Raw genomic sequence first — 26,247 nt, 5'->3', positions numbered from 1 at the left:
AATAGGAGGAGGATCTCTCCTTGCTGAGTGAATAGGCAGTAAAATGGCAAATGCAGTTCTATGTAAACAAGTACAAACTGATGTATATCCAGGTGGGGTGGGGGGGGTGGGGGGGTGGAACCTGAATTACACATTGTGGCGTTTGCCCCTAGGATGTCTCAAGGACAGGGTTAAAATTGGTGTGATGTGATTGGCTAGTGAGAATGCAAGGGGGGAGTAAAAGATAGAGTGGGAGATTTTGAAAAGACGGTTGAGGTCTGGGGGTTGACGGTTGAGGTTTGGGAATTGGGAGTTGAGGTTTGTCAGTTGGGAATTGAGGCTTGGGTGTTGGAGAAGGAAGAGGGTGGAATAGGCAGTGGGTTGGTAGAGTCATATTGTGAGAGAGTGAGAGGAATTGTTAGGGAGTTAGATAGATAGTTGGGAATAATTCAGTTTGAAGTTGTAGGAACTAAGATTTAAGAAACTGACAAGAGAAAAATAAACCGAAACTACACGCTTATTCCTGCACTTAAAAATAAACTTGATTATTTGTTTATGTCAACAACTGTCTGGACTCCGTGTGTCCCCATGAGAAGCGGGGTGGTGGCAGCAAAGAAAGCAACCGCAGTGGTGGCACAGGGTCAACAGACCGTGTAACGTCCGGGGGCCCTGTGTGTGATCGCCACACACATGTATGAAAGATGTTGACCCACCCCAATGCTTGACAGCTGGGGGGGGGGAGGCCAATTCTATGCTAGAAATAGCTAGGGAAAGAATTGAAAGTAAAACTGCCAATATCACAACGCCATTATACAAATGTGTGGTGCAGCTGCACTTGAAAAACAGTGTACAGTTTCCACCTCATCTCAAAAAGGATGTTGTAGAGCTGGAAGAGGGTCATAAAAGGGCAACCAATATTATTGGGATGATAGAGCAACTGCTGCGTGAGAAAAACTTACAAATTTAGGGATATTTTGCAGGCACACCTTCAAAAAAAGCAACAACTTGGGGGATGTTTTCATTTAGAGAAAAAGAGAAGATGGGGAGACATGAAAAAGGTGTGAAGGAGCTGGATAGAAAAATGTTCTCGCTCTCTCATAACACTAGAACTCGTGGGCATCCAGTGCAGCTGAATGTTGGAAGACTCAGGACAGACAACAGAAAGAATGCCTAGTTAAACTATGGAGCTTGCTCCCCCGTAAACCACACTGATTAGCCCTGTGCTAAAGAGAGGCTTTTCCACACCTCCTTGGAGGGCAACATCATGCTCTTATCCCAGTCCCCTGGCTTGAGGCTGCTCCCAGTAAAAACATTCTGCTGGTAGCAGGGGCAGAGCTGCATTTGGGGCCCTGGCAGGAGCAGACGGTGGATTCCCTAAGGCAAGGAGAAGGCTTCCTATTGGGTAGGCCAGTTTGACTGCAGTGGAGCCATTATGGAGGGTACTGCAAACAAGAAGACAAAATGTAGACACATTAAAATTGAGAAATTTGGATTAATTGATATGTGGTTTGGGTATGTCAGCCTTTAATCCAAAGTAATTTTAATAAGAATACTTAATTCATGCCAAAGCACTCTGATCAGTCCCCAAAGCCTAAGAGATGCCTGGGAGTAGTTAGCAAGTGTGCTGGTGCTCCGAATTTTTGAAAGTGAAATTTTACCATTCTGTACTTATGCAAATATTTCTTCTGCAAAACTTATTTATTTACAAGTGAAAGGAATCCTGAGGCCAGCCACATGAGGAACAGAAAGAAAATCACCAAGCGGTATTTCAGAGAAAAGTTTGCTAAATTCCTGTTCTCTATAACAGTCCTCGTATTTCCTATGGTTAATTGTGGTGTACAGCAGAGCCAGATGGCAATTGGAAATTACAGACAGAATGAAGTATCAGAAGCAACATAATCTGGAGGACAGCCATGGAATGCTTTGCAAGGAGGCAACAATCTGGAACAAATAGCCCAGCAGCACGCAGGAAAAGGTAAACAGAATGCTTGAAGTGGCGCTGGTTGTTTGAATGAAAAGACACCCAATCCCAAGCAGATGCAACATTTATGGAAATGTCCTACATAAATCCAAGTGTGAAAACATACACATGCAAGAGAAAAAGAAGGGGGGGGGGAGAAAGAAAGAAAGAAAGAAAGAAAGAAAGAAAGAGAAGATTCAATTGGAGTCCGATTCATTGTTCTCTGAAGTCAATAATTTGGTTTCTACATTCTGGATATGCATTTACTATTCTTACTTTGAGCAAATAGAAATACAGGGATATTTTTTTAAAAAAATGGACCATAAAGGAATTGCCATCACTACAATCATGAAGATGTAAGTTTATTTTGATGTCCATGATATCCATGGCCTTACAAGGGAATTCTTCTGTATATGAAAGGTGAATAATTTAAAACATTATCAGTGATGTTGGGGTTTTGTTTTCCATTTGAGGCAAGCATTATGATCTATGAGATTCTTCACTGGCTCAGATTAAAATCCAGATTGGAGGAACCACTCTGTTCTGCTCTACCCCATCTCCAAGGAAAGTGCCAGAAGGGGAGGAATTTGAGCAGAAGCAGACAATGGGGTAGATGAGAGGATCAGAACATATTGCACTCTCAACGAAATCTTTGGCTGTCAGATACAAAGACCCAATAATAGAAATTTATTTATGCCCTCTAAAATAGAGGTGACTTTTGGAGAAAAAAAACCACGAATTGAACCTGCTGATCTACCAGCTGCTAACTGCATCCTCAGTTCACCAACTGAGCTAAGTGATGCATCAGTACATTCTTCCACCCCTAGCTCCTGCTTGGTGCTTATAAATACTGAAATGCAGATACTATATGGTCTTGCTCAGGGGATGAAAATCAATATGCGAAGCCTGATCTGTGCCTCAACAGAGTATCTACATTTCAACTTGGCAAGGCCTCTCCCATCCTCCTTGGGTTTAGAAATACAATGCAGACACGTGGATACTGGCTGTTCAGGAGAATTTCCAGGGTAGGATGTGCCTGATCATGTGGTAAGAGGAGAGCCAAAGACATATAACTTGTTTACAAGCAGATAAGTTTGAATATATTTTGAGGCATTTGGGTTTTATTCTGCAGATTTGGCTTGTGGTTCAAAATGGATATGCATGGGACTGGATCAGAATAATAATTTCAAAGCCATTCCCTTCCAAATGGGTTATTTCAATTCTTCAACTTTTTGCTGAGCTACATAGGAATGAATTGTAAAATCTCAAAGCTTCTATTATTCCAAAGCAGTCCCAAAAGATTTAAAAGTTGTCCCATGCCATTACTTTCATTGGTGTTGTGTGTGTGTGAACTCTGGGATTGACCGTGTCATCCTTTGTATGTCTCATCAGCAGTGTGCCCCACTAAATTCAGTTGGACTTTCTCCCAGGTGAATGTGCTGAAGAATTGGCAAAACTAAGCAGAGTTGAGGGAAGGGGCATTTCAAAAATTGCTCTTTCACACCGGTGCTAATAAACAATTGACACTATATATTAGCTAGTGTGGCAAAATAGCTCCAAAACCTCTTTTGGGGGGGATTTGCCTAAAAAAGCTCAACAACTTTTCTGTCCGGACTTTCACTTTCTGAAATATGGCAACCCTAGGTTATTGCTCAAAATCAGTTTGCAGGCTGCAAACATTTGGGACAGTGAGGAAGGATCTTATTAAAATGTGCTCATGCCATTCAAAAAATCAAATTGCAGAGTCTCCGAAATTGTGTAATGGTAGAAAGAGGCAAGCAACTGGGATGTGTTTGGAGAGTGGGAACAGAGATGAGGCTGATTTGTAGCCATTTCGAAAGAAGAATGCCATGGAGTATATTTTCCTTCTGTGCTTACTCCCTCAGGAATTTCAGTGGACGAAATGAGATTATTCTCACAAGTCATTTCCACTCAATGTTCCTCAGAAGACTGCTATATGGTGGCCGTTTTTGTAGTCATCTAAGCTGTGAACAGTATTAGCCTTTGGGGGAAAATGTGTTTCAAAGAACCTGTCAGACTTTATGGATGGTGTCTCTACCTTGTTACAGAGACACCATCCCTTTTACTATTCAGATAAAACGTGAACATGGAAAGAAAAGGTGCACATGCAGGAAAACATCTTTTGTGGAGGAGGAATACAGGTAATCAACTCCCAGACACGATCATGAATTGCCCGTTGGATGGTGGAGTGTTTGCATTTTATGGATCTGTTGGGAAGCAACTAATACACAGTAGGAGCAATTCATAGCCGCCAACCTTGGTCTGCCAGATAATGTCCAGTGCAGCCCCAAATTGGGATAAAATAAAATGCATTGAAGCTTGTTCAATCCATATGAATCACTCCAGTTTTATATCATTTTTCTACGACTCTGCATAGAAGGTGGGAATTTGAATTCAGTTCCCTAGGACTGAGGTGCCCCACCACCTTGCCTATTTCCTGCAACCATGTTTGCACTGCCCAGAGACCGATGTAGAGCCTAGCACAATCTGTCCATGCCTCTCACCCGAGTGCTTGTGTTGCCAGTGGCACCATTAATTCTGTGATACACCTTAAATACGTTGCACACAATTGACATTTATGCACAGTTAATTTGGGTGCTATGGAGAATAGAGAGTAGAGATGGCAACAATACAAGAAACTGGGCAGATAGTGGGGCACATTAGGAAGGAGGATGCAGTAGGCATGGGGTGTGATAGGTTGGCACCGAACCAGGCTGGCTCTTTCCCTAATTTGCATATGAAACAAACACTGTTTCTTGTAATTCTGTATACAGATACCTTCAGCATTCTACATGCTGCTTCCTGTGGCCCTCTGTCAGTGCCAGCCACAGAGGATACAGGTAAATCGACTGTTTGAGTCTAGATAATCCTGCCAGGCAAGCCTTCCAGACTTTAGTTTCATATGAGAGTCCTCAGAGTCAGAAGAGACAGGCTCATCCATATCAAAGTGTTCCTTTACAGATAATCTTATATACATATATTTTATGTAATCCAGTTTCTCTTTATTTCTAGCCCATTGTGTCCTACACCTTCAGGGTAACTAACAAAAACAATTGTTGGTAAAACAGAACAATGCACTGTACTTGATCTAAGTTTAATGAATGCTTCCCACCCTTTCCCGTCATTCATGAGTTCCAAAGGCCAATCAAAAGATGTAGGCTTGGGCTGGGGATGCGTCAATGGTGTGATACTCATTGGGGATCTCTAGCTCCCATATTATCGCTGTGGTCTGAACCACTGAGCCTCTTGGGCTTGCCAATTGTAAGGTCAACAGTTCGAATCTACACGACAAATCCTAGAATTTAGACCAATCCTAAACAAACTTGGGCTGATTTGGGTTGATTGAGGATTTTCCTAGAGTGTCAGGGCTCTAGACCAGATTGAGGAGTTGGTTGAGTGGTTAGGGTTGGTTGATGAGGAGGAGGAGGTTGGGAAGGAGATGCAGGCAGCTATGCTCACCCATCCTTCTCACCGCTGACTGCATGATTAATTTCAGTTTGCATTTCTTAGTCCAGAAAGTATTGATCTGATGTGTAGAGATATTTTCTATTCTAATTGATTCAAGAGGGTTCTGGAAGCTTCTTGGTGTGAAAGAAACAAGCAGAAGGTTCGTGATGTTTGGGTTATTCCTTCAGAGAAACTGAGTGCAGCTGGCTTAAACTGGTTCTCTTATTTCTGTCAGTCAAGGCCATGCTGACTATAAAAGTAAGGCCAGAAGGAGCCTGGGTTTCGCTTTCTCTTCCTACCTCTTTTCCTTCTGGTGTGGTGTTCTGAATGGTATGCTTAGTGTTAAGGTTTAGACTTATTATAAGTTATTGTAAATTTAAGTCTGCTGCAACTGGATGTCTTATGGACTGTGCCAGTCCTGAATGTACAGTGGTACCTCAGGTTACATACGCTTCAGGTTACATATGCTTCAGGTTACAGACTCCGCTAACCCAGAAATATTACCTCGGGTTAAGAACTTTGCTTCAGGATGAGAACAGAAATCGTGCAGCAGTGGCGCAGTGGCAGCAGGAGGCCCCATTAGCTAAAGTGGTGCTTCAGGTTAAGAACAGTTTCAAGTTAAGAACAGACATCCAGAATGAATTAAGTTCTTAACCCGAGGTACCACTGTATTGGATTTGTGACCATTATGTTCATTTGCCTTCAGTAGCAGTAAAGCTCTGCTGGATGAAATACAATTACCCCTGGCCTGTTTTTTGGGAATCCTGCAATGTGTTTAAGTTGTTACTCTGCTCACTATGCATTGGAATCTACTCTGGATCAATACTGAGTAGAATTTCTCAGTTCTCATACTGAGAGCCAGTATGGTGTAGTGGTTAAGAGCAGTAGTCTTGTAATCTGGTGAACCGGGTTTGCGTCTCTGCTCCTCCACCTGCAGCTGCTGGGTGACCTTGGGCCAGTCACACTTCTCTGAAGTCTCTCAGCCCCACTCACCGTGCAGAGAGTTTGTTGTGGGGGAGGAAGGGAAAGGAGAATGTTAGCCGCTTTGAGACTCCTTAGGGTAGTGATAAAGTGGGATATCAAATCCAAACTCTTCTTCTTCTAGAATTTCAATGACATAACATGGGTTTAAAGCCTTAGTAAAATGTACAGCTGTGCTATGCCTCCAGTTTGGTTTGGGGTCTGGAATGGGTCTTGGTCATCCCGGATTGGACTGGGCCCAAGACAGGATCGGTGTACGTATTTACACATGTGTGTGCACACATGGTAGGGCATAAGCACAGCCCACCTCCAGACCATTCTACGATGCCGGCTTGCGGTGTCCTGACTGTGATCCAATTCAGGCACATGAGGTGGCAACTGCCTTGGGCAGCAGGATCCACAGGCGCAGCAGATCCAGCCTCCAAGGAATCTCCCGCTGCTGCAGTGGCAGTGACAGCTGCAGCAAACTCCTTGGAGACCGTATTTGTCACCCCTCCTGCTGCTAGTCTCTTCCTACCCTTGTTCCCAATGGCATTTTGTGTTTCGCCTCAGGTGTCACAATGTATTGGACCCAGCCTGGGTGGCATCTAGAACTGTAGAAGCTGCTCCAGGAGGCTGCCTCACTTGTGATAAACCTTACATGTACAACAATACAAACACAGCACTTAGGCTAATAGTTAGTAGAGAATATATAATGGAATAATGATATCATTCAAATTATAGAACTAAGCCCATCAAAGTTCATATGTACTATTGTACATATGAACTTTGATGGGCTTAGTTCTATAATTTGAATGATAACAGAGTGGTAGCGAGAACCGCCAAGCCGTGTGTTCAAAATAGATGTCTAAGGACATCTCACAATAGTCCTTCAAAAGTTTCAATGGAAGATGTCTCAAAAGCCTCAAAAGGACAGTGTCTCCGGAATGATACTACTGTTTTGTAATAGTCTCTGTATTAGCCAACGTGTTGTGTTTGTATTGTGATTAAACCTTACATGTAGGCAGTGAATGCGTTTCCACCACATGCTGACTGTGCTGGACAGAGTGGGTGCATTCTGAGCACTGGCTAGAATCTGCATTCAACACCACCAGCATGTTGGATTCCTTGGTGGATTATATGTAGCGTGGGCAGAATTCACAAGCTTTCCTTAATCTGTCCAATGTGCCATAACAGTATAAATGAAATCTTCCCATAATGAATATATAGTCCTGTTCTTGAAAGCTGAACATTTGTAGTCCATGAAATATGCCCCAGCTCCATTGCAGGAGATATAGATCACTCTAAATCTTACGTAGACAAAGCTGGGAGTAAACTGAACTCTCTGGGACTTACTTCCAAGTAAACATGCATAAATTGTATGTGTGTTTCCTTGTTGACTGGTATTTTGTTGTGGGCAAAGTTTGCAAATTGTGCATTCTGTCATTTTGACAGTAAGAAAATGCCTTCTGGTGCATACGTTTTGTACCATTTTTAAAAAAATCATTTAGATAACACAATATGGCAACCATATTGGAAGTGCATAACAGACCAGACTACCTTTTTTAAAAAAACACACACACACAAAACGTGGTCTCCAATTTAGAGCATAACTAGGGCCAAGCTACAGCTAAATTATCTGCTTAGATCACAGTGGTACCTCGGGTTAAGAACTTAATTTGTTCTGGAGATCTGTTCTTAACCTGAAACTGTTCTTAACCTGAAGCAGCACTTTAGCTAATAGGGCCTCCCGCTGCCGCTGCACAATTTCTGTTCTCATCCTGAAGCAAAGTTCTTAACCCGAGGTAATATTTCTGGGTTAGCGGAGTCTGTAACCTGAAGCGTCTGTAACCCGAGGTACCACTGTATATGGATAGCTTAATCTTTCACCCAGCAATGCCACTCCTCCCAAGATACAAGCATTTGGTATCTTATAGCATACACCTACAGCATCTTTGTGCTAAGAAGACATTCTGGCATCTTAGCAGCTTGCAGGAGAGGGGAGATGCCGAGAAGAGTGTGTGCTACCTGAAGACTTGAGTGTCTTGTGGTGTGGGAAGCTGAGTGGAAGAAGTCTAGGACTAGGGAAATAATAGGCGCAGTCCCCATTCAAATGTGCAGGCTTTTGCTATTGCCTTTATAGAGGCACTTTTAGTTGGCTACAGTGTTCAAAATTAATGTTTAATTCAACCAGGCAATAAGAAGAAGAAAAAGGCCACATGCATGAAGGACCATTTGTTTTGTATTTTATTGAATTTCATTTATATTAAATTAAAAATATATTTCTGACAGATTCATGTAACAAAAAAGCAGAACAGTTTTCAAATTGTTCAGCTGGGATGATCAGTGTGGGATGAAGCTAAAGCAGGTTGCAATCTACATTTGTCCTAACAAACAGATAAAGTTTCCAAGGAACTTGGGAGGTAATACAGAAAAAGAACAATCCTAATCACACAAAGGGAAGGAAAAGAGACACTGGTTTCTCCCATAGCTTCCAAAAACAAAAGGAAAGGGAAATGATACTAAAATATATAGATAGCTAAATATTAACAAAAGTTAGTTATGTAATTTTTAACAGTGCATAATCCTTCATAGCCGAAAGATGAAAAAACTAAAGGTTAAAGTAACATTACACCACACACAATTTGTCATTTCCTACTGTGTAAGCAGGTGCAGGAGGTTGAACACACCACAATAGTGCTAACACAGAATCACACAGAATGTCAGAATGAGACCTCCAATCGAACCTGCAAGGAGAGAAACAAATAGGGGGCAAATGGGAGGGGGAAGGAGAGAGGATGGAATCACAAGCCAATTACTTATATACAAATCAACCTTAAGACAATTATGTTCCAAGGAATGAGGCCCACAAAGGAAAATAAAAACTACATTATCCTTATTTACATATGCAACTAGCCATGTCTTTAACAAGCTATAAAAATACTATTCACATTTTCAAATTAACATACAGTAGTTTTGTTTTTAAATTTTTGTTTCAAAAAGGCAGCTAACTCTGAATGCATTGTGTCACATGAAATGAGGATGCAAAATCCACAATACATGGATGTATTGTGTCACTTTCCTGGAAGATTTCCTGGAAGTTTACAAGGTGAAAGTATTTTGTTCTTTGCATTTTTAACAGTTGTACTAGGAATGGAGTGAAATAGCTAAACCCAGGATGTTCTCACAGCCCAATCCTAAGACATACTGCACTAGCAAAATAATTTTGTTTAGGATGCAGCTTGGCTACAGTTCTGTCAACGAACAATGTTGCTACACTGGGAGAGATTCTTAAGAGACCAGGATTCAAATTTTTGTCTTTGTGTACACCATCCCTGGGTCCATCATCTAAAAACAGCAGAGCAAATTTGGGACTAAAGGAAGTTGACAACCTCACCACTTCTCTTTGTCAGAGTGTATCAGTTGTTAGAAACTGGTCCATAATTCAAGCTTCCTAAAAACCATGTGGCCAAATAATATTTGGAATAAAGAACTTTCAATGCTACCATAAACATGTTGTGTTTCTTGCATTTGACTAAATTTAGCTCCACTGAAACCAGTTGGACTACCAGGGCAATCCTATGCATATCATTGCAAAACTAAGCCCCACGGAGTTCAGTGGGGTTTACAAATAGGGAAGTGCGTATAGGATCGCAGCGTTAATTGCCCCAAATCTGATCTGGGTTAGGAAGCAGATTGCGATGCATATTTATTTTAGAAAGGAAAGCAATTTCCATATTGAGTTTTATTCAATAACAAATTAAAGGCTTTTTATTAATAGGGAAAAACATGTTAAACATGTTAGAATTTTTTTTAAATGGGTTGCAATCTTAACAGGGAGTTCCAACCTAACAAAATACAGTGCATTGCATGTGCATAAAAATTATATGCAATACATTTGCTTTTACCTTTCTCTTTATCTGCTATGAAGAACTTAAAGTTGCTTTGCAAACTAGGTGAGTTTACCAGGTAGCATGGCTTAGTCACTATAGAGCTAAACAACTGAATCATTCCTTTAGAATCATAGAATCATAGAGTTGGAAGGGACCCTGAGGATCATCTAGTCCAACCCCTTGCAATGCAGGAATAAGCAACTGTCCCATATGGGGATCAAACTTGCAACCTTGGCGTCATCAGCACCACGCTCTAACCAACTGAGCGAGTGTGTGGATCTGGTGGCCAGAACTAGAAAAGAGCGTGGAAAAAACCAACCTGCAGGTTCATTTTGGAAAACACACAACCCTATGGAAAGTTTCTTTTAAAAAAACAAAAACCCTCAGAAAATCAATATTTCAGCAGAGAAAAGGTTAAAGAACAGACATAATGTACATTGTACTGACTTTGAGCTTGACCCACAGTTCCATTAGGGTATATAATTGCATATACTTGGGTATATGCAAGTTTAGTCTCATTGAGAGTTGTGGCTCACTCAGATGGGTGCAGAATGTGGCATGTGAACATGTAGATTGTTGCTGCTTGAACAGATTGAACCAGTTCCTTCCCATGTGTAGAACAGATACCCTGTCTGTGATGGCCAGTGATTTCAACTGGAATGGCCAGTGATTTCAACTGGAATAAAAACTGTGCACACCCAAGCACTTCTTTTAACTGGATTATGCATTTCCTGCTTCCAGAGGATCATTTTGTTTCCTTGCATTCAAAGTTAGCTTACCTTTGGACAGCTGCTCAGTTTAATTATCGACCCATTTAACAGCAGTACCGTTTTATGCTACATATTTCATAGTACCTCACTTCAAAATAACGGATTACATATCTACACTTATAAAATACCATTCACAGTTTGTTACTGTGGTTATCGCCCCCAAAATGGTTTAGTCCGCTGAGCGCTTATGGATAATAATGCAAGCTGACTTTCATGCCAGTGGAAAGGAATTGTTTTCAAACAATGGTTATTTAAATAATCCAAATGAAGGTGCTTTTTCCTTGTGAGTAGCTGAAAGGTGCATTTCAACTGCCCACCTTTCAGCGCATCCTGTCACCCTGGATAGTACCTATTCAAATTTTGTTGTAAGGTTAGCCTCCCCTGTAAGTTAGCAAAAAGCTTGTTGTATCACCCTGATTTTCCTTCTCTCTTTTCATTGACTTTATGTTCCAGTCAGTTGCTAGGGCTAATGTTATTCATTTGCTGTAAATCCATGCCCATGAAAGCTGGTGTTTGACAAAGGACTCAGATTTGCAAAACTCTTACAGTTTTTTTAAAAAAGCAAAGCATGCTTCTGCTTATCATGCTGGAAATTAATTTGAAAATTAGCAAGTTGTGTCTGCACAACAAGGAAGTTTTTTCCAGTAAGCATGAGTCCTGAATGCTGTATGGCTACTTGTTCACACTTCATGGTCCCTATTCATGTTCTACTAAAAACCTCCTTAACAACCCTCAGTTACTAATGCCTATCCTACAGCTTCTACCAACACAACTAGTGCAAAAGCAAAAACAACAACAAGAAGAACAAGAACACCCTTTGTAGCTGCTTCAGCATAATGCATGCAACTGATGATTTGTATGCAAAAAAGAAAACTTGCATAAATATTATTGATCTTCTAAATACATATTGAGTGCTGAAGTCCATCTTTCTTGGTGGAGACTCTGATGCAAAGTATGAACATCCCTTGCTATATGCTTTCAGAGGCTAAGGAAACTCACAACTTAATGAAGCTATGGTTCAGGAAAGAACTTACCTCTGTGCTCAGTGTAAATTGATCTGACACAAGTGTCTAACACAGGTACCATCGAATTCAATTGGTTGTTCCCTGCTAAATTTCAGCTGGTTTGCATCAAGCCCCCAGGTGATTAAAGTCAAAGATGTGCATAAGCACATTTTCTGAAGTGGTAGGCTATGTGCGCACACAATGATTACAACGATCACACCCAGTTGCAACATGCTACCGCAACAAGATCAATAATAATTACAGCTAACCGTATAATCACTCTGTGAATGTGGGAGTGAAATGGCACTGTTTGTGCTGTAGGGAATTACTTCACAAGGGAACAAGAAAATTGAAATCTATCCCTTGCTTGTTTTTAAGTGCAAACACTGAAGGAAGGAAAAGATACAAATTGGCCTTTTACATTCTGAAGTGCTGGTGTTTCTGGCCATGGAACATCCTTGGTTTACATTTGTCCCTAATTTTTAACAGTAGACATAACATTTTCCTTGTAAAGCTTTAAACTGAGTCATGTAAAGAAATAGCATCCAAAGAAACAACTCCAAATGCTTACTCCAACATCATTTTATTTTTCTACAACCATGTTCCTAAAGGGCTTAAACCTGAACTCTAGGCAAGGTCAAATTACTGTATTTTCCCGTGTATAAGACTAGGTGTTTTTTTAAAAAACCAAAAAATAGGTTTAAAATTGGGGCTTGTCTTATATATGGGTAGTGCTGAGGGGTGTTTTCTTAATTTGGAGTCCCCCAAAATAGGGGGCATCTTATACATGGGGGCGTCTTATACACGGAAAAATATGGTAACTTAATTTAACTAACACAGCCACCCTTACAATCGGTCACTCTGACTTCCTTGGGAATGCTAGGCAATGCGTGAAGGATCTGTGAAGATCCTAGAAGCAGCTAAAAACATTCTCACCCAACTGTAATGCCCAGGATGATTCACTGAGGGAAAACCATGCCAGGTTTTATATATATATATATATATATATATATATATATATATATATGAATGATACTTTTTAATATAGGCCATTTAGCCTAGATCTATGAGAACACTAAATCTAGTTCATTTTATTCTTGGTCTGAGTACTTGTGCTTACTAGAGAACTTTGTATGGTTCAACAGCCGATAAAGTTGGGGCAGTATTATATACAGTGGTACCTCGGGTTACATACGCTTCAGGTTACAAAGTCCACTAACCCAGAAATATTACCTCAGGTTAAGAACTTTGCTTCAGGATGAGAATAGAAATCGTGCTCTGGTGGCGTGGCAGCAGCAGGAGGCCCCATTAGCTAAAGTGGTGCTTCAGGTTAAGAACAGTTTCAGGTTAAGAACGGACCTCCGGAATGAATTAACTACTTAACCCGAGGTACCACTGTATCCCATTTACCTGTTCTATGATACCATCAAAAATACCTCACATACTATGGGGCCAGCACAGTTACAACATCCTAAACACATCCATGCCAGATACCAACCATTTTCAGTTTTGATGCCTTGTTAAATTAATGCCTATTATAGAAACACAGTGATTTCTTGCATGTATTAGTTTTGCTTTGCTGAATACTCAACATTAGCAGCACTGGGGAGTCTGAGTTTAAGTGAAAACGAGTGAATTATAAGGGGCATTGTTTTGAAAGCAAAGAGGAACATGGAAACCATAGAACTAAATTTCCCATTCCAATGTGGAGAAAATTATAAAGATGGGATTGAAAGCATCACACACATCAGGTAAACCTTGGGAATCCAAATCTACCTTCCAAATCTACTCTGCTTGCACAGTAACTCTACAGCGCTAGTAGAAAGAAATTTCTTCCTCTCTGCCCTCCTCCATGTCTTCTGAACATTTAAAGGTATGGCTGCAGAAGGCAGATGGTGACAACAGTCATGAAATTAAAAGACGCCTGCTCCTTGGGAGAAAGGCGATGGCAAACTTAGACAGTATCTTAAAAAGCAGAGACATCACCTTACCAACAAAGGTCCGTATAGTTAAAGCCATGGTTTTCCCAGTAGTGATGTATGGAAGTAAGAGCTGGACCATAAAGAAGGCTGATTGCCGAAGAATTGATGCTTTTGAATTATGGTGCTGGAGGAGACTCTTGAGAGTCCCATGGACTGCAAGAAGATCAAACGTATCCATTCTGAAGGAAATCAGCCCTGAGTGCTCACTGGAAGGACAGATCGTGAAGCTGAGGCTCCAATACTTTGGCCACCTCATGAGAAGAGAAGACTCCCTGGAAAAGACCCTGATGTTGGGAAAGATGGAGGGCACAAGGAGAAGGGGACGACAGAGGGCGAGATGGTTGGACAGTGTTCTCGAAGCTACAAACATGAGTCTGACCAAACTGCGGGAGTACCTGGCGTGCTCTGGTCCATGGGGTCACAAAGAGTCGGACAAGACTAAATGACTAAACAACAACGACAACAAAGCTGAGGGCTACAGAAAAGTCTTAAATGTAAATATAATTGTTGTTGTTTAGTCGTTTAGTCGTGTCCGACTCTTCATGACCCCATGGACCAGAGCAAATATAATTAAACAACACCAAATGAAGAGATACTTGTGTAGCTAAGGCACAAGGAAAACTACAACTAAAAACGTTCAGCCAAGATGACTTTGCCTTTTCCCATTCCTTGACTGGGCAGAATGTTCCTCACTTCTGTTGTTTTTAACTGAGAATGTTGGAGCAATAAAGGTGATTTTTTAAAACAAATCAGCTGCTGGAAGCATGCAGCACTTTCAGCTTCAGTTTTGGCTTCTGGTTTTAGTGAAGACTTTGAAAATGTAACTCGCAGTGTTTCCTTTGGGCTCTGAGCCCAAATAACAGCTGACAAGAAATTCACATCACACCTCTGTAAAGGGCAATATAAGGCAATGTATAATAATTCAGAGCGAAAAAAGCTCGCTCCCTTGGCACATGTGCCTTTTAAGAGAGGCAACATTTCCCATAGTACCCAGAGTTCAGGCCCCTTTATCTTCAAGTCGTGACTGCTGTGTGTTTTGGCTGGTTTGCTGTGTCCCTGCTTGAAGCAAATGTCAATTATTTCCCTCCTTTGTCACTTCTGGAAGTTTCCTCAGTGATATTAACTACAGGAAGGCTATGGCAGGGTATTGCCTAACTTCTATAACTTTTCCACAAATTGTGCAATATCGGTACCTGTGTGATTTCCACTGTGGCAGGGTATATTTTCTTTAATCTACAGGATGCAAAGCAGTTAGCAGTGCTAACTACAGGGCTCTTCAACACAAACAGAAGGACGTCTGGCCTGAGGATACAGTTCTCACAGCCGAGCTGCTACCGCTGAGAAGATGAGGCTGGAAGCTTTATTTACCCTGTTGTCTTTCTTAGCAGCATGATCCCAATGAAATCACGCTACTCACAGGCTTTTTTGCATTTAAAGGGAGACATGCTGGTTATTAAAGAAGAATTTTTTAAAAAAGGTGGTGAGATGAGGATTAAACTGCACTAAGAATTCATTATGGTCTTCTGGAACAGATCAGAGTCCATCATTTCATGCAGTTTCCCAAAGAATGCTGCCTAAGAATGCTTTGCCAAAGGCCGGACACGGCAGAAGCAAGCTAGGCGGAAGTGAAGTTGCCTGACCCTCTGGCGATGGCGTAAGGACAAGCATGCATTTACTAAGCTAGAGGAAGGAAGCTATCTCTACCAAGCAAAAAATGCCCCCCACCCAAAACAGAAAAAAGAAATGCTTCCAGCTAGTTTAAAGGTTGCTTCTCCTTTTGCAGGGAGGGGAATCAGACTGGTTGCTTAGGTAATGGCGTATAAGCAGGTAGCCATTGGATACATTCAAAGTTTTTAAATATAGCCTTGGTGTACATGTGAGAAGAAAAGTCTGGACTAGGGATGAGGGAAAGACTTGATTCAGGAAGCACTGAAAGCTGAATCGATCAAATTTGTATTTTAGAAACAATATGCAAAGCAAACCCAGCTATCCTTCAAAACTGCACCAAATTCAAGTTTTGTGATGCAGTTTCCAACCAACCATTGTTTACAAAAATGCATATTTTAGGGGGAGGTGTAAATAAAAATGAAAATATTTAGGGAAAATGACTTGCAGAAATGATTGTATTATGGAAAAAAATGCTTTCAAAAATATGTACATTAGTCAAAACTGCATATAAAAGACATAGCTCACCTACTATGGAACTGCACAGTAATCCAATTTTCTGGAAGGAAGTGCAGGGCTAGAATTAATCTGGTTCTGTACAAATCCCTCTTAACAGGCAACTCTACCACTGCAGTTGGTTGCGTACGTGCCAGGTGGGGATTATCAGAAGCGCAAGAAGGATGGCTCCACTGAGCCATGTTGTCATCAAAACAAATATTGGAACTATCTGGAGTACACCAAGCACAGCAACCTGGATACAGGACCTCCTGCAACCAGCATTCCATGAGAAAATTCTGCTCTACAAAGTTCAAGCTTCCAAGAGATTTTGAGCACATTTTTGGAACTGTTTGCTGAATAATATCTGCATTTAGATGTAATGGGAGGCACACTGCAGCAATGGGAATTTCCCCAAGTTAATGAATGTTAATCTAGGACTACAGCAGAACATTGACACACATTCATCGGAGTGCGGAAACCTAGACACACAAAGAAGATGAAGAGGCCATGAGCTCAAAGAGAGGGAGCAAAACTGGGGCCATTTTATTGTAATAATGTGAAAAGCCCAATAAACCATGGATAAAAAAGGGAAATGCTCTGAAATAATAATGAATCTTCATAAGGATTTTTTAAAAATTTAAAATCACAGACTGCTGCAAAATGTGGAGAACAATTTAAGGCTGGAAACATGGACAACTGAGAAGATTATTTGGGTTACCTGAAATATATATGAAAATCACAAATCCTTCCATTCATAGTCTGGACTGAGAACATGGCATGGAGGAATGAGTTTTCCTTTCTGTCATTCCCAAAAGCCTGTAGAGTTTTACTGTTGAACAAACTAGCATTAGGTGAATAACTGCAATCCATTTTTTCATGTCACCACTGGATAGGCCCTGCTAGTTCCCAAAACTTTAAAGTGGGGTAGGAGGGGAGCCACCCAGATGTTGTGGGACTTCAGCTCCCATCCGCCTCATCCTGTGTGGCCAGGGGTCAGAGATGATGGGAGTTGCAGTCCAGCAACACCTGGAAATCCACTTCTGCTTTAAATAGATAGAAATGGACATGCATCCCGGCACCACTGGAAGATTCAAATGAGGTCACAGCCTGGATTTCATCTCACACAATCAATCAAACTGACTTCCTTATACATGCATTTCCCAGAATTAAAAGTTAATATGCTCCATCAATTCATATTTTGAGAGAAGGTACTGCTATGGGGGGAGGAACGATTTACATTTTCTTTTACTCTGCGGGATTGTTTTCTTTATGCAGTACTTATCTTGAATTGCCAAAAGCCCTGCACATAAACAGGTTTCCATCTTTGGTTAGCCATAGGATGCCAAAATGCTTTGATGAATTTCTCTCCCCTGCCTCCCCCATTCTGTTCAAGTGCACAGGGAGGTCCTCAACTGCACAGGCTTTTACTTCTTATAGGAAGCAAATATAGTGTTACCTCGCAAGACGAAAAACTCGCAAAACGAAAGAGTTTTTCGTTTTTTGAGTTGCTTCGCAAGACTGATTTCCCTATGGGCTTGCTTCGCAAGACAAAAACGTCTTGCAAGTTTGTTTCCTTTGACTTGCAAGTTTGTTTCCTTTGTCTTGCAAGTTTGTTTCCTTTTTCTTAAAACCATGCATTCACTTCGAGGAGCAACTCATAGCACGCGGTGTGGTAGCTTTTTTTGAGGTTTTTGAAGACTTTGGTGATTTTTGAAGCTTTTCCAAAGTCCGTGCTTCGCAAGACGAAAAAACTCGCGGAACGAATTAATTTCGTCTTGCGAGGCACCACTGTATATATTACCATTTGGCTTGTAAAGGCTTTTTACATGTGGGGAGAGCAGGATTGCATGCTATCCCTTGACTTTGCGGAGAGCTTTCCATTTATGTTCATTGAGGCAGCTCAGTCCTATTGGACCTTAGGCTCTCAATAACTTATGCTCTGTCAAATATAAACAAACACACTAACCTGCTGAGGATTCCTGAACCACCAATTTTGAAACGGGTAATCTGGGGAACTGAAGTATTGCTAACTAACAGCACACAACTCTCCATAGGATCTAACATTTGCAAAGGAGCCAAAACCAGCAGTTACCAGGAGAAGAGCTCCCCTGTTTGCTCTTCATTGTGAAATGGTCAGACATCTATCTGTCTGGAGACTTCTATATTTGAAGACCCAGGAAAACCACCATAACTTTGCCTCAGTAATCCTATGGTATATATGGCTATAGCAGTGAAATCTCCACTGATGGTAGAAAATGTTTCCCTAATACTTGCAGCATCCGTAGTGTCAAAGAATGTTCTGCTTTCATCTAGCAGGCTCCCTAAGAATGTAGGAACCACCCTACTTAGTAGGCCATCTTATTTCCAATGGTGGTAGAAGCCTCTAAGTTGGATAAGAAAATAACACTTTCTCCCTGTAGTCACCCCTGGGGCAATACAAGTGGTTTTCAGAACCCCCTTAAAAGCCACTCTCTACCACCTCCCTCAGTGGGTAAACTAAAACTTCTGAAATCAGTGAGCAGCCAGCACTTGAACACCAATTCTTTGCGTTCTGCACACACTGCTTTTCTGCTGTGACAAATGGGAATTTGGCCAGCACATCAAGAGAATAAACTTCACCAGGCCTGCACACATTTTTGTGCAATTGATTCTGACACTAAACATTGTATTATGAATGTCTCCTTCCTTCTCACTGCAGTTTGACACATATTTTGAGTAACTAAACAATATTTTTTAGAGAAACTGTGTAATTGGAAATAAGTTCCATGCCTGCAGTAAGCACTCTTCTACCTGGCAATTAAATGCAGATACTTAAAATTAAGCATTTTCTGGAAGAACCCAAGTTTTGTACTGCTTTAGTGGAAGGAATGAAAAAATTCTACTCTCACAGACAAAAAATGTAATTTCCAATAACTGGGCAGACTAATACTTTACATGCAGAAATAAGGCCAATCCAATGTGAAGTCAGGTCTCACTCGGCTCCATCTTTAAGGCAAAACAAACCTAGAAATATGCATTATTAGCTCAATGAGGCTCAGGTCATATTACACCACGTAGTAACTTAGTACATAATTTGTTCAATTCTGGGCAGAGAGAGATTGAACTGGTTCAGGAAGTTCAAGAACCTGTAGTCTGAAAGACAGAGAAATATATGCCTCCTGATATGGAATGCACTTTTGAGAACCAGAAATCCCCGAGTTCCTGCCTAGCAGCATCTCCTGTGCACAGACAGAAAAGAGTCGACCGGGTGCAGCCACCAGAAGGAGGGCTAAGCGCCATCATGTTTACTGGGATCCCCAGGGCAGTGGGAGCCAGTGTTGCTGACAGAATATATGAGAGTTGATGAGTTGGTACTCCTGCTTCCAGGGTGACCAGAATAACATGCTGGATCCCAGCGACAGGGAACAGTGGCTAGAAGGCAGTTATCACTCATCTTTAAATATACATTCATGCCATGTCTGGCTATCATCATATACCAAGGAGCCAGAAAACACAATAAACCCAAGCAAACAAACATCAAGAAGCAAAAGCACAAGTTTCCATGGGTTTTCTCAAGACATGTCAAATGTCTATAACATTTCTTTGTGGATCACCAGTGCTTCCCAAAATGACCTCACAATCTGAGTTTGCTACTCAGACCTTACCAAGAGGCCACTCTTGGGTGACCATGGGATCTACAATGGCTTGTAGGATGATGTGCTTTCAAAATCTACCTTGGCCAGAGGATTGAGTGGGGCAAGAGCTCCCCATGCCGTGGCTCTTCTCTGCTCAACTTGCCTGGGGCTTTGTGCCGATAGCTGCAGAGCTATCACCTGTTCTGGACTCTGGATGTGACTGCTATGCAAGGAGTCCTGCCTTGGTCACTGAGAGCCTTTGGGGTCATTCTGTTGGTGTTTAAGATATAAGGTTAGTAGGGCAGTGCTAAACCATTTTTAAAAGGCTGAGACTTTTAGCATTCCCTTTTCCCCACACAGGTGTTTTGCCCCTTAAATTCCAGCCATAAATAAGTACTACTCTGTTGCTTGGTGACAGAGAGAGGCTGGAGCATCATAGAAACATACTTTATTAGCAAATGGCTACCTATATCATGTCAACACCTGAAACTATGAGCTTTGTTCGTTTAGCAGAATAAACCTGAAAGCTAGTTCTTGAAATATCCCCTAACATGCTTCTCTAAAATGCTGAAGGCACCCCTTGACTTGTTTTCAGTCTAACAGGATATGTGAAGTATTTTGACACAGCTCCCTGCCATTATTTGATGCGCTTGGTTTTAATCATTACTAAAGTGCATACAACAAAATACTACTGCCCCTCCTGCAATTTCATTCAACATATAGTGAGCCTGCAATCCATTTTCCTGGGATTAAGTGCCATTGAAATCAGTGAGGTTTACTTCTGAGTAGATAGGATTGCACTGTAAGAATGAGGGTGATTCCCCCCCCCTTGCCCTTACTAGATATTATGTCTTCAGAGCTGTATAAATAAACTTGAGCTAAAAAAAATTCCAGACATGAAGGGAACAAATTAAAAAAAACTTTTTTAAAAAAATTAAAAATAGCATGTAAAAGCCAGCAGAGAATGAAGGTTCGTAGATGAGAGAATGCTTTGAAATTATTTACAGTTTTGACTGAGAATGTAATAGCCATGCACACCCCAAATTTCTAAAACCTTGCTTCATGTTTCTTCTTTGTGCTAGGAAAGCAATAAGCAGGCCTCACCACAGTCTTTGTCTGCTAGTCCAAGTCTTCTTCCCACAATTCCCCCTGCCCTGTAATCTGCTTTCCTTTCTGAGGCAGCACCAAGGCTAGTTACTCCTTCAACAGTTTTCCTGTGAGCAGTCGTTGCACTGATGAACAGAGTTCCGAAGACTTCACTTTGTTTTGGCATTTTCCACAGTCATCTTTTATATATATCTATATTTATATATCATTATAATAATAATTCATTTTACATTTTAAATTATTTTATTTTGCTGGTCACTTCCGTATTGCTTCATTCAGATTCCAGAATACAGTTCAGGGTGAGGACAAAAATTAAAACCATAGCTTAAGTGCAAATGAATTTTCCAGTGATCTGCCATGTGCGTTTTCTTCTTTATGAACTGAAGTCTGCCTCCTGACCCTGCCTCCTTTAGAAGCAGGTCACCCTTAAAACAAAAACAACCCCAAAACCATGAATTTAACAACGATGGATTTTCTCTCTCTGTCCAGTCCTCAGTATTCTCTACTGCTTCCCAACTTTAGCTGATAAACCAGAGGAAACTGAGGAGAAAATAGCTGCATTTTGTATTCAAGAAGTATAAAACATCAACAGGAGGCTCTGTGCATATAAATCTTGGTTGGTGGCTTGCCCTCAAAAAATGAGATGTTGTTGTTTTCCCTATAATTTTGGCCTTTGTGTCCTGAAATCATTTTTGCTTTCAAAACATTTGTTCTCCTATTGACCCGTAGAAAACCTGTAGCGTCATGCACAGAAGCATGAAGAAGTTAGGTCTGTGCAGTTAGAAAACAGAAAGCAGAAGTGGTGGAGAACGGGGGACTGGCCGGAGAGTCCTGTGATCTTCAGTATGATCCCTCTGATGGATGGACGGATGGACGGACACAGTGAACAAGATGGGAATGGCAAGCTGGGTTAGCCATTTTGTTTATGTAGTAGAATATAAAGTGTTAAAGAAAGAAGTCGGATTCTCAATCTCATTACGTCATCACTCATGATATTAAAAATGTCCTTTCCTACCCTCTCTTTTCCCTCCCCCTGCCCAAAACCGCACTGCCCCCTCCAGGATTGCTCCAGTGGCTCTCAGCATTTCCTGCTGATAGAAGCTGGCACTGTTGTGACTTTCCCTGCAGCATCAAAGCTGAATTGCTACGTGGAGAACTAGCTGGACAGCAGGCAACACTGCCACCGGCTTTTACTAGTATTCATTGGCTTGTCTGACCTCCTGGCCCTGCGGGTGCACAGAAAGTGAGAAATGCCAGCCTTTCTCCCTCCCTCCCTCCCTCCCTCCCTCCCCGCTGCTTCATTCACTCTTTACTTTTCTTTCTTCCCGGCTTCCTGGAACAAATGACTTAACTGTGCCTTTCCATTTGCAGACAACCACCTGCGGGAAGACCTGGCAAGAAAAGGAGAAGAGAGGGTAAGAAGAAGGGACAGAAGACAAGGGAGACAGAGACGGAGGAGAAAGGAGAGTGCTGGTATATGGGTCCCCCATGACTTCCACGCTTTGGGGATTACACCACTGTGTTTCGGTGTCTGTAGGGTGGAGGGGGCAGCATTGTGCCAGGCTTCAGGGAGAACTCTGAGAGGTATTCGGGGTTCTCTGCCACAATGGGCCGGATCCTTCCATTTTGTTTGTAAAAATATTTTGTGCTGTATTCCTGCAGGTAGTCTGGGTGCTGTAGGGTACTCCGTGGGGGCAGGCTGTGATTCCAGTAGCCTGGGTTGTCAAATGCCTTCTTGGGTTTCTCTGGCAATGGAAGCCCGTTTTTCTTCAGGTACTCTGCATTCTCGAAGGTGCCTGTGAAGGTGTTGAGGTACAGTGGCTCGTTCACATACTCATCCTCTGCTTTGGGTGGGCCATTTTGGCCGTTGTGATATTCTGGGTTGTCCAGCGCTTGAAGATCACCATTTTTCCGCCGAGAGACAAATGGGTTCTCCTCCACAGGATTCAGGTGATCTAGAAATTATAAAACCCATATGAGCCAAAGAAACAAACCAAATCTGAATGGAACCTAATTTGAAACAAATTTCTTTTAATATTTCTATGTTGTCAAGATGTACCATGATGGATTACAAAAAAAGAATACCAGCTGATATTAGGAAGAAACAGATGAGCATTGTGCTGGTGAGTTGTTCCAAGTGGTTTAGTGGGCTGGCCTTTAACAGACTTCATGAAGCAATGGATTGATATGGAAATGTCTCTAATTCCTAGCTAGAGAGAGAGAGTTGAGTCTGGGTGGGGGAATCTGTGGGCATCCATATCTTGGTTGTGCTGCCACTCCCATCAGCCCCATCCAGGATGCTCAAAGGCCAGGGATGATGGCAGATAGTCCAGTAACATCGGGGGGGGGGCTACAACTTCCCATTCCTGGATTAGAGCTTCTTGGGTATGGATCTAACACCAGCTAGTCATACAACATAAAACTGCCCTGTCACTACTCTTAGGTTCAAATAACCTTAGGTTGACACAAACTGTAGCTTATTTCAGGTCAGTGAAAACAAACTGACAGGAGTAAAGTTTTCTGTGATTTTATGATATCTATCTACCTGAAAGAAAAGGCTATTGTTTACTTAATCACTATCCTCGGATCTTTATTCTCTAAGAGGATGTCTTTGGAGTAAAGTCTATGCACCTTTACCTCTAACATCAGAAGCTTCCACAAACTTGACATGAGCCAACAGTGTGACGCGGCAGCTAAAAAAGCCAATGCAATTCTGGGCTGCATCCATAGGAGTATTGCATCTAGATCAAGGGAAGTAATAGTGCCACTGTATTCTGCTCTGGTCAGACCTCACCTGGAGTACTGTGTCCAGTTCTGGGCACCACAGTTCAAGAAGGACACTGACAAACTGGAACGTGTCCAGAGGAGGGCAACCAAAATGGTCAAAGGCCTGGAAACGATGCCTTATGAAGAACGGCTAAGGGAGCTGGGCATGTTTAGCCTGGAGAAGAGGAGGTTAAGGGGTGATATGATAGCCATGTTCAAATATATAAAAGGATGTCACATAGAGGAGGGAGAAAGGTTGTTTTCTGCTGCTCCAGAGAAGCGGACACGGAGCAATGGTTCCAAACTACAAGAAAAAAGATTCCACCTAAACATTAGGAAGAACTTCCTGACAGTAAGAGCTGTTTGACAGTGGAATTTGCTGCCAAGGAGTGTGGTGGAGTCTCCTTCTTTGGAGGTCTTTAAGCAGAGGCTTGACAACCATATGTCAGGAGTGCTCTGATGGTGTTTCCTGCTTGGCAGGGGGTTGGACTCGATGGCCCTTGTGGTCTCTTCCAACTCTATGATTCTATGATTCTGTTTGTATGCACTCAGCCAGTCCCTTTCCATAAGGAGAGAACCCTACAGCTGTAAAGTGGGCAGTCCTGGGATATTAACCTGCAAGGAGGCGCCTCCATTTCTCACAGAGCTGAGCCCAAAGTACGCACAGCTGATCTGAACTTTTCCAGCAGTGCTGAAAATGTCTCCTGTTTACATTGCTTATCCTCAGGGAAACAATAACCACCACTGCCATATAATGCTATCTGGCAGATTATGAAAGTGCCACTAGCACAATTAAAAAATAAACAACACCGTTACATATTACACGGGCCATAGAAAAATACAATAGCCTCAAGGAACAAACCTAGCTAACTCCACTCTCAAATATGAATATGTTGATTTAAACAGTAAAGGAAATCCCAGATTAAAATGCAGGAGGAATGCAGATGCTTAGCGAGGGAGGAACTCTTCCACAACTCTAAAATGAAATACTTCATTTTAGAGAGAGAGAGGTGACCGAAAACTATCTGAATCAAGCTATCTCTCCTGGGTTAGAGATGTTACTGTAGCATTTTGGCTCAGGACATACGTGCACACTGACCTTCAGGTCTTTTTCACACAGTACATCTTAGATAAGCCAAAAGCCTGTGGTCTGCAGAAACAAAAGTGTGACGAGGAGTGCAAGAGAACTGTGGAAACTCAGTGGGCTGTAAGTAGCATGGCTAGAAGGTTAACGACAGGGGTGAGGACAAGAGGAAGGAAGGACATCTGCAGTGAGAAAGTCTCAACATGCTCATCCAGTTATGTTCAAAAACAAAATCTCTTTTCTGCACCAGGTTTTCTCCCTTCTTTCACATCTGTCCCTGACTATGTGTCAATAATCTTTAAGATTGCTCTTTAGTAGTTTTTTCAGTGTTTTCAGAGTGTAAGAGGTATGATGGCAGAGTAGTTCTAGACAGAGCAAATAGACTATCGCAGGTGTCAAGTAGGCACAGGTGAAGCTCACACTTAATGGATTAAGCAAGTTAATCGTTGCCGTTTTGATTATTTACAATTCCAGATATTGAGGTTTGACCAGAGAGACTTGCATTCAAATCCCTACATAGACATTAAGCTCACTGCATGATTTTGGGCCAGTCGTGGGTGAGACTGGATCCTTCAGATAAAGATAATCTAATTTCTCATTGAAATATGATCTAAGTCACTGAAGTCTGAAGTTAAGCCCCACAGTGATTTTACCAGAAGTGGACTCTATTCTTTAGAGAAAAGCAATGAATTATCAGGAGTATGTCACTTTTCTCTCTTTATTTTATAGCCTTGTAAATCCGCACACGGTAACCTCCCTTTATTTCTCAAACTCTAAATTTATCTAAATTTAACCTCTCCTTATCTTTTGCTAAGCTCACAATGTTATTGGGTAAATATCCCCTTCGCTTTGTGCAGCACAAATCCCTTTATTAGTATTGTCTTTGTCCTATAACTTATATCGAGGTGGAGCTCTTTAGAGAAAGAGTGGAGTTTAAACATTGATAATCAATCACCTCTGGAAGCCAAACTGCTACTAGAAATTAGCCTTCAAAACCTTCAGATGCAGCTTAGGTCCTATTCCAAACCCAAAACCTTATGATTGCTATCACATGTATGTATCTACATACCTGTTTTGGGTTTTTCTGGCATTGGAGTCATGTATCCATCTTCATCCAGCTCGTTTCTTGGCCCCCGTTCAGGTATAAAAACGGTTGGGTCAGCGCTGTACCTCTGAGTGATGCTGTCTTCCTGTGAAAGGCTGGCCACTTGCTTCCGCAAGGTGCCATTGCAGCAAGTATCATCGCAGATCTCTGCAGCACTTTGCATGATGGGAAGTTCTGGTGCTATGCTTGGCATGGCAGCTCGGTATGGCAAAGGAATTACTTGTTCGGTAGCCAAGCTGCCGTCTCTGTAGATAAACTGGTTCTGTAAGAAACACAGACCACGACACGAGAGACTCATAAACGATTGTACTTGTGGGCTTTTGTGCATATAATATTACATTTTATTTTCATTTATTTGTTCAACTTGATTTTTCCTTTCCAGATATGCTTCC

General features: G+C 41.7%; 2 protein-coding genes across 10 annotated transcripts in view; one reads left to right on the top strand and one right to left on the bottom strand.

Annotated features, from left to right (window-relative positions):
* Nucleotides 1-1,734: 1,734 nt before the first annotated feature.
* Nucleotides 1,735-22,392, top strand: LOC307219986 (uncharacterized protein; the record flags this gene model as incomplete). Of its 4 annotated transcripts, none has more annotated exons than XR_013840658.1 (4): nt 1,735-2,986; nt 4,034-4,101; nt 4,735-4,800; nt 22,272-22,381. XR_013840658.1 is itself a non-coding variant. In XM_079983609.1 (4 exons), exons 1-4 carry the CDS (start codon nt 1,893-1,895, stop codon nt 22,390-22,392), a joined length of 342 nt encoding a protein of 113 aa, XP_079839735.1. In that variant the 5' UTR covers nt 1,735-1,892. The 4 variants fall into 4 exon arrangements, 2 of the variants coding, with proteins under 2 accessions (XP_079839735.1, XP_079839736.1); XM_079983609.1 differs by having other exon boundaries at nt 1,735-1,954; nt 4,009-4,101; nt 22,272-22,392; XM_079983610.1 differs by having other exon boundaries at nt 1,735-2,359; nt 4,009-4,101; nt 22,272-22,392.
* Nucleotides 21,809-26,247, bottom strand: part of ERBB4 (erb-b2 receptor tyrosine kinase 4) — an 832,220-nt gene continuing 827,781 nt past the window's right edge. For all 6 annotated transcript variants that reach the window (XM_079976052.1, XM_079976051.1, XM_079976053.1 and 3 more), the window contains 2 exons: nt 25,820-26,117; nt 21,809-22,855 (listed from right to left, as the gene is read on the bottom strand). In XM_079976052.1, the coding sequence (XP_079832178.1) occupies nt 22,410-22,855; nt 25,820-26,117 (744 nt within the window). In that variant the 3' untranslated portion in view covers nt 21,809-22,409. The remainder of the gene's footprint in view (nt 22,856-25,819; nt 26,118-26,247) is intronic.

The sequence above is a fragment of the Podarcis cretensis genome, assembly GCF_951804945.1.
Source record: "Podarcis cretensis genome assembly, chromosome: 1".
Taxonomy (NCBI): Eukaryota; Metazoa; Chordata; class Lepidosauria; order Squamata; family Lacertidae; genus Podarcis; species Podarcis cretensis.
The sequence above is the reverse complement of the archived record's forward strand: the minus strand, read 5'-3'. Positions and strand labels throughout refer to the sequence as shown.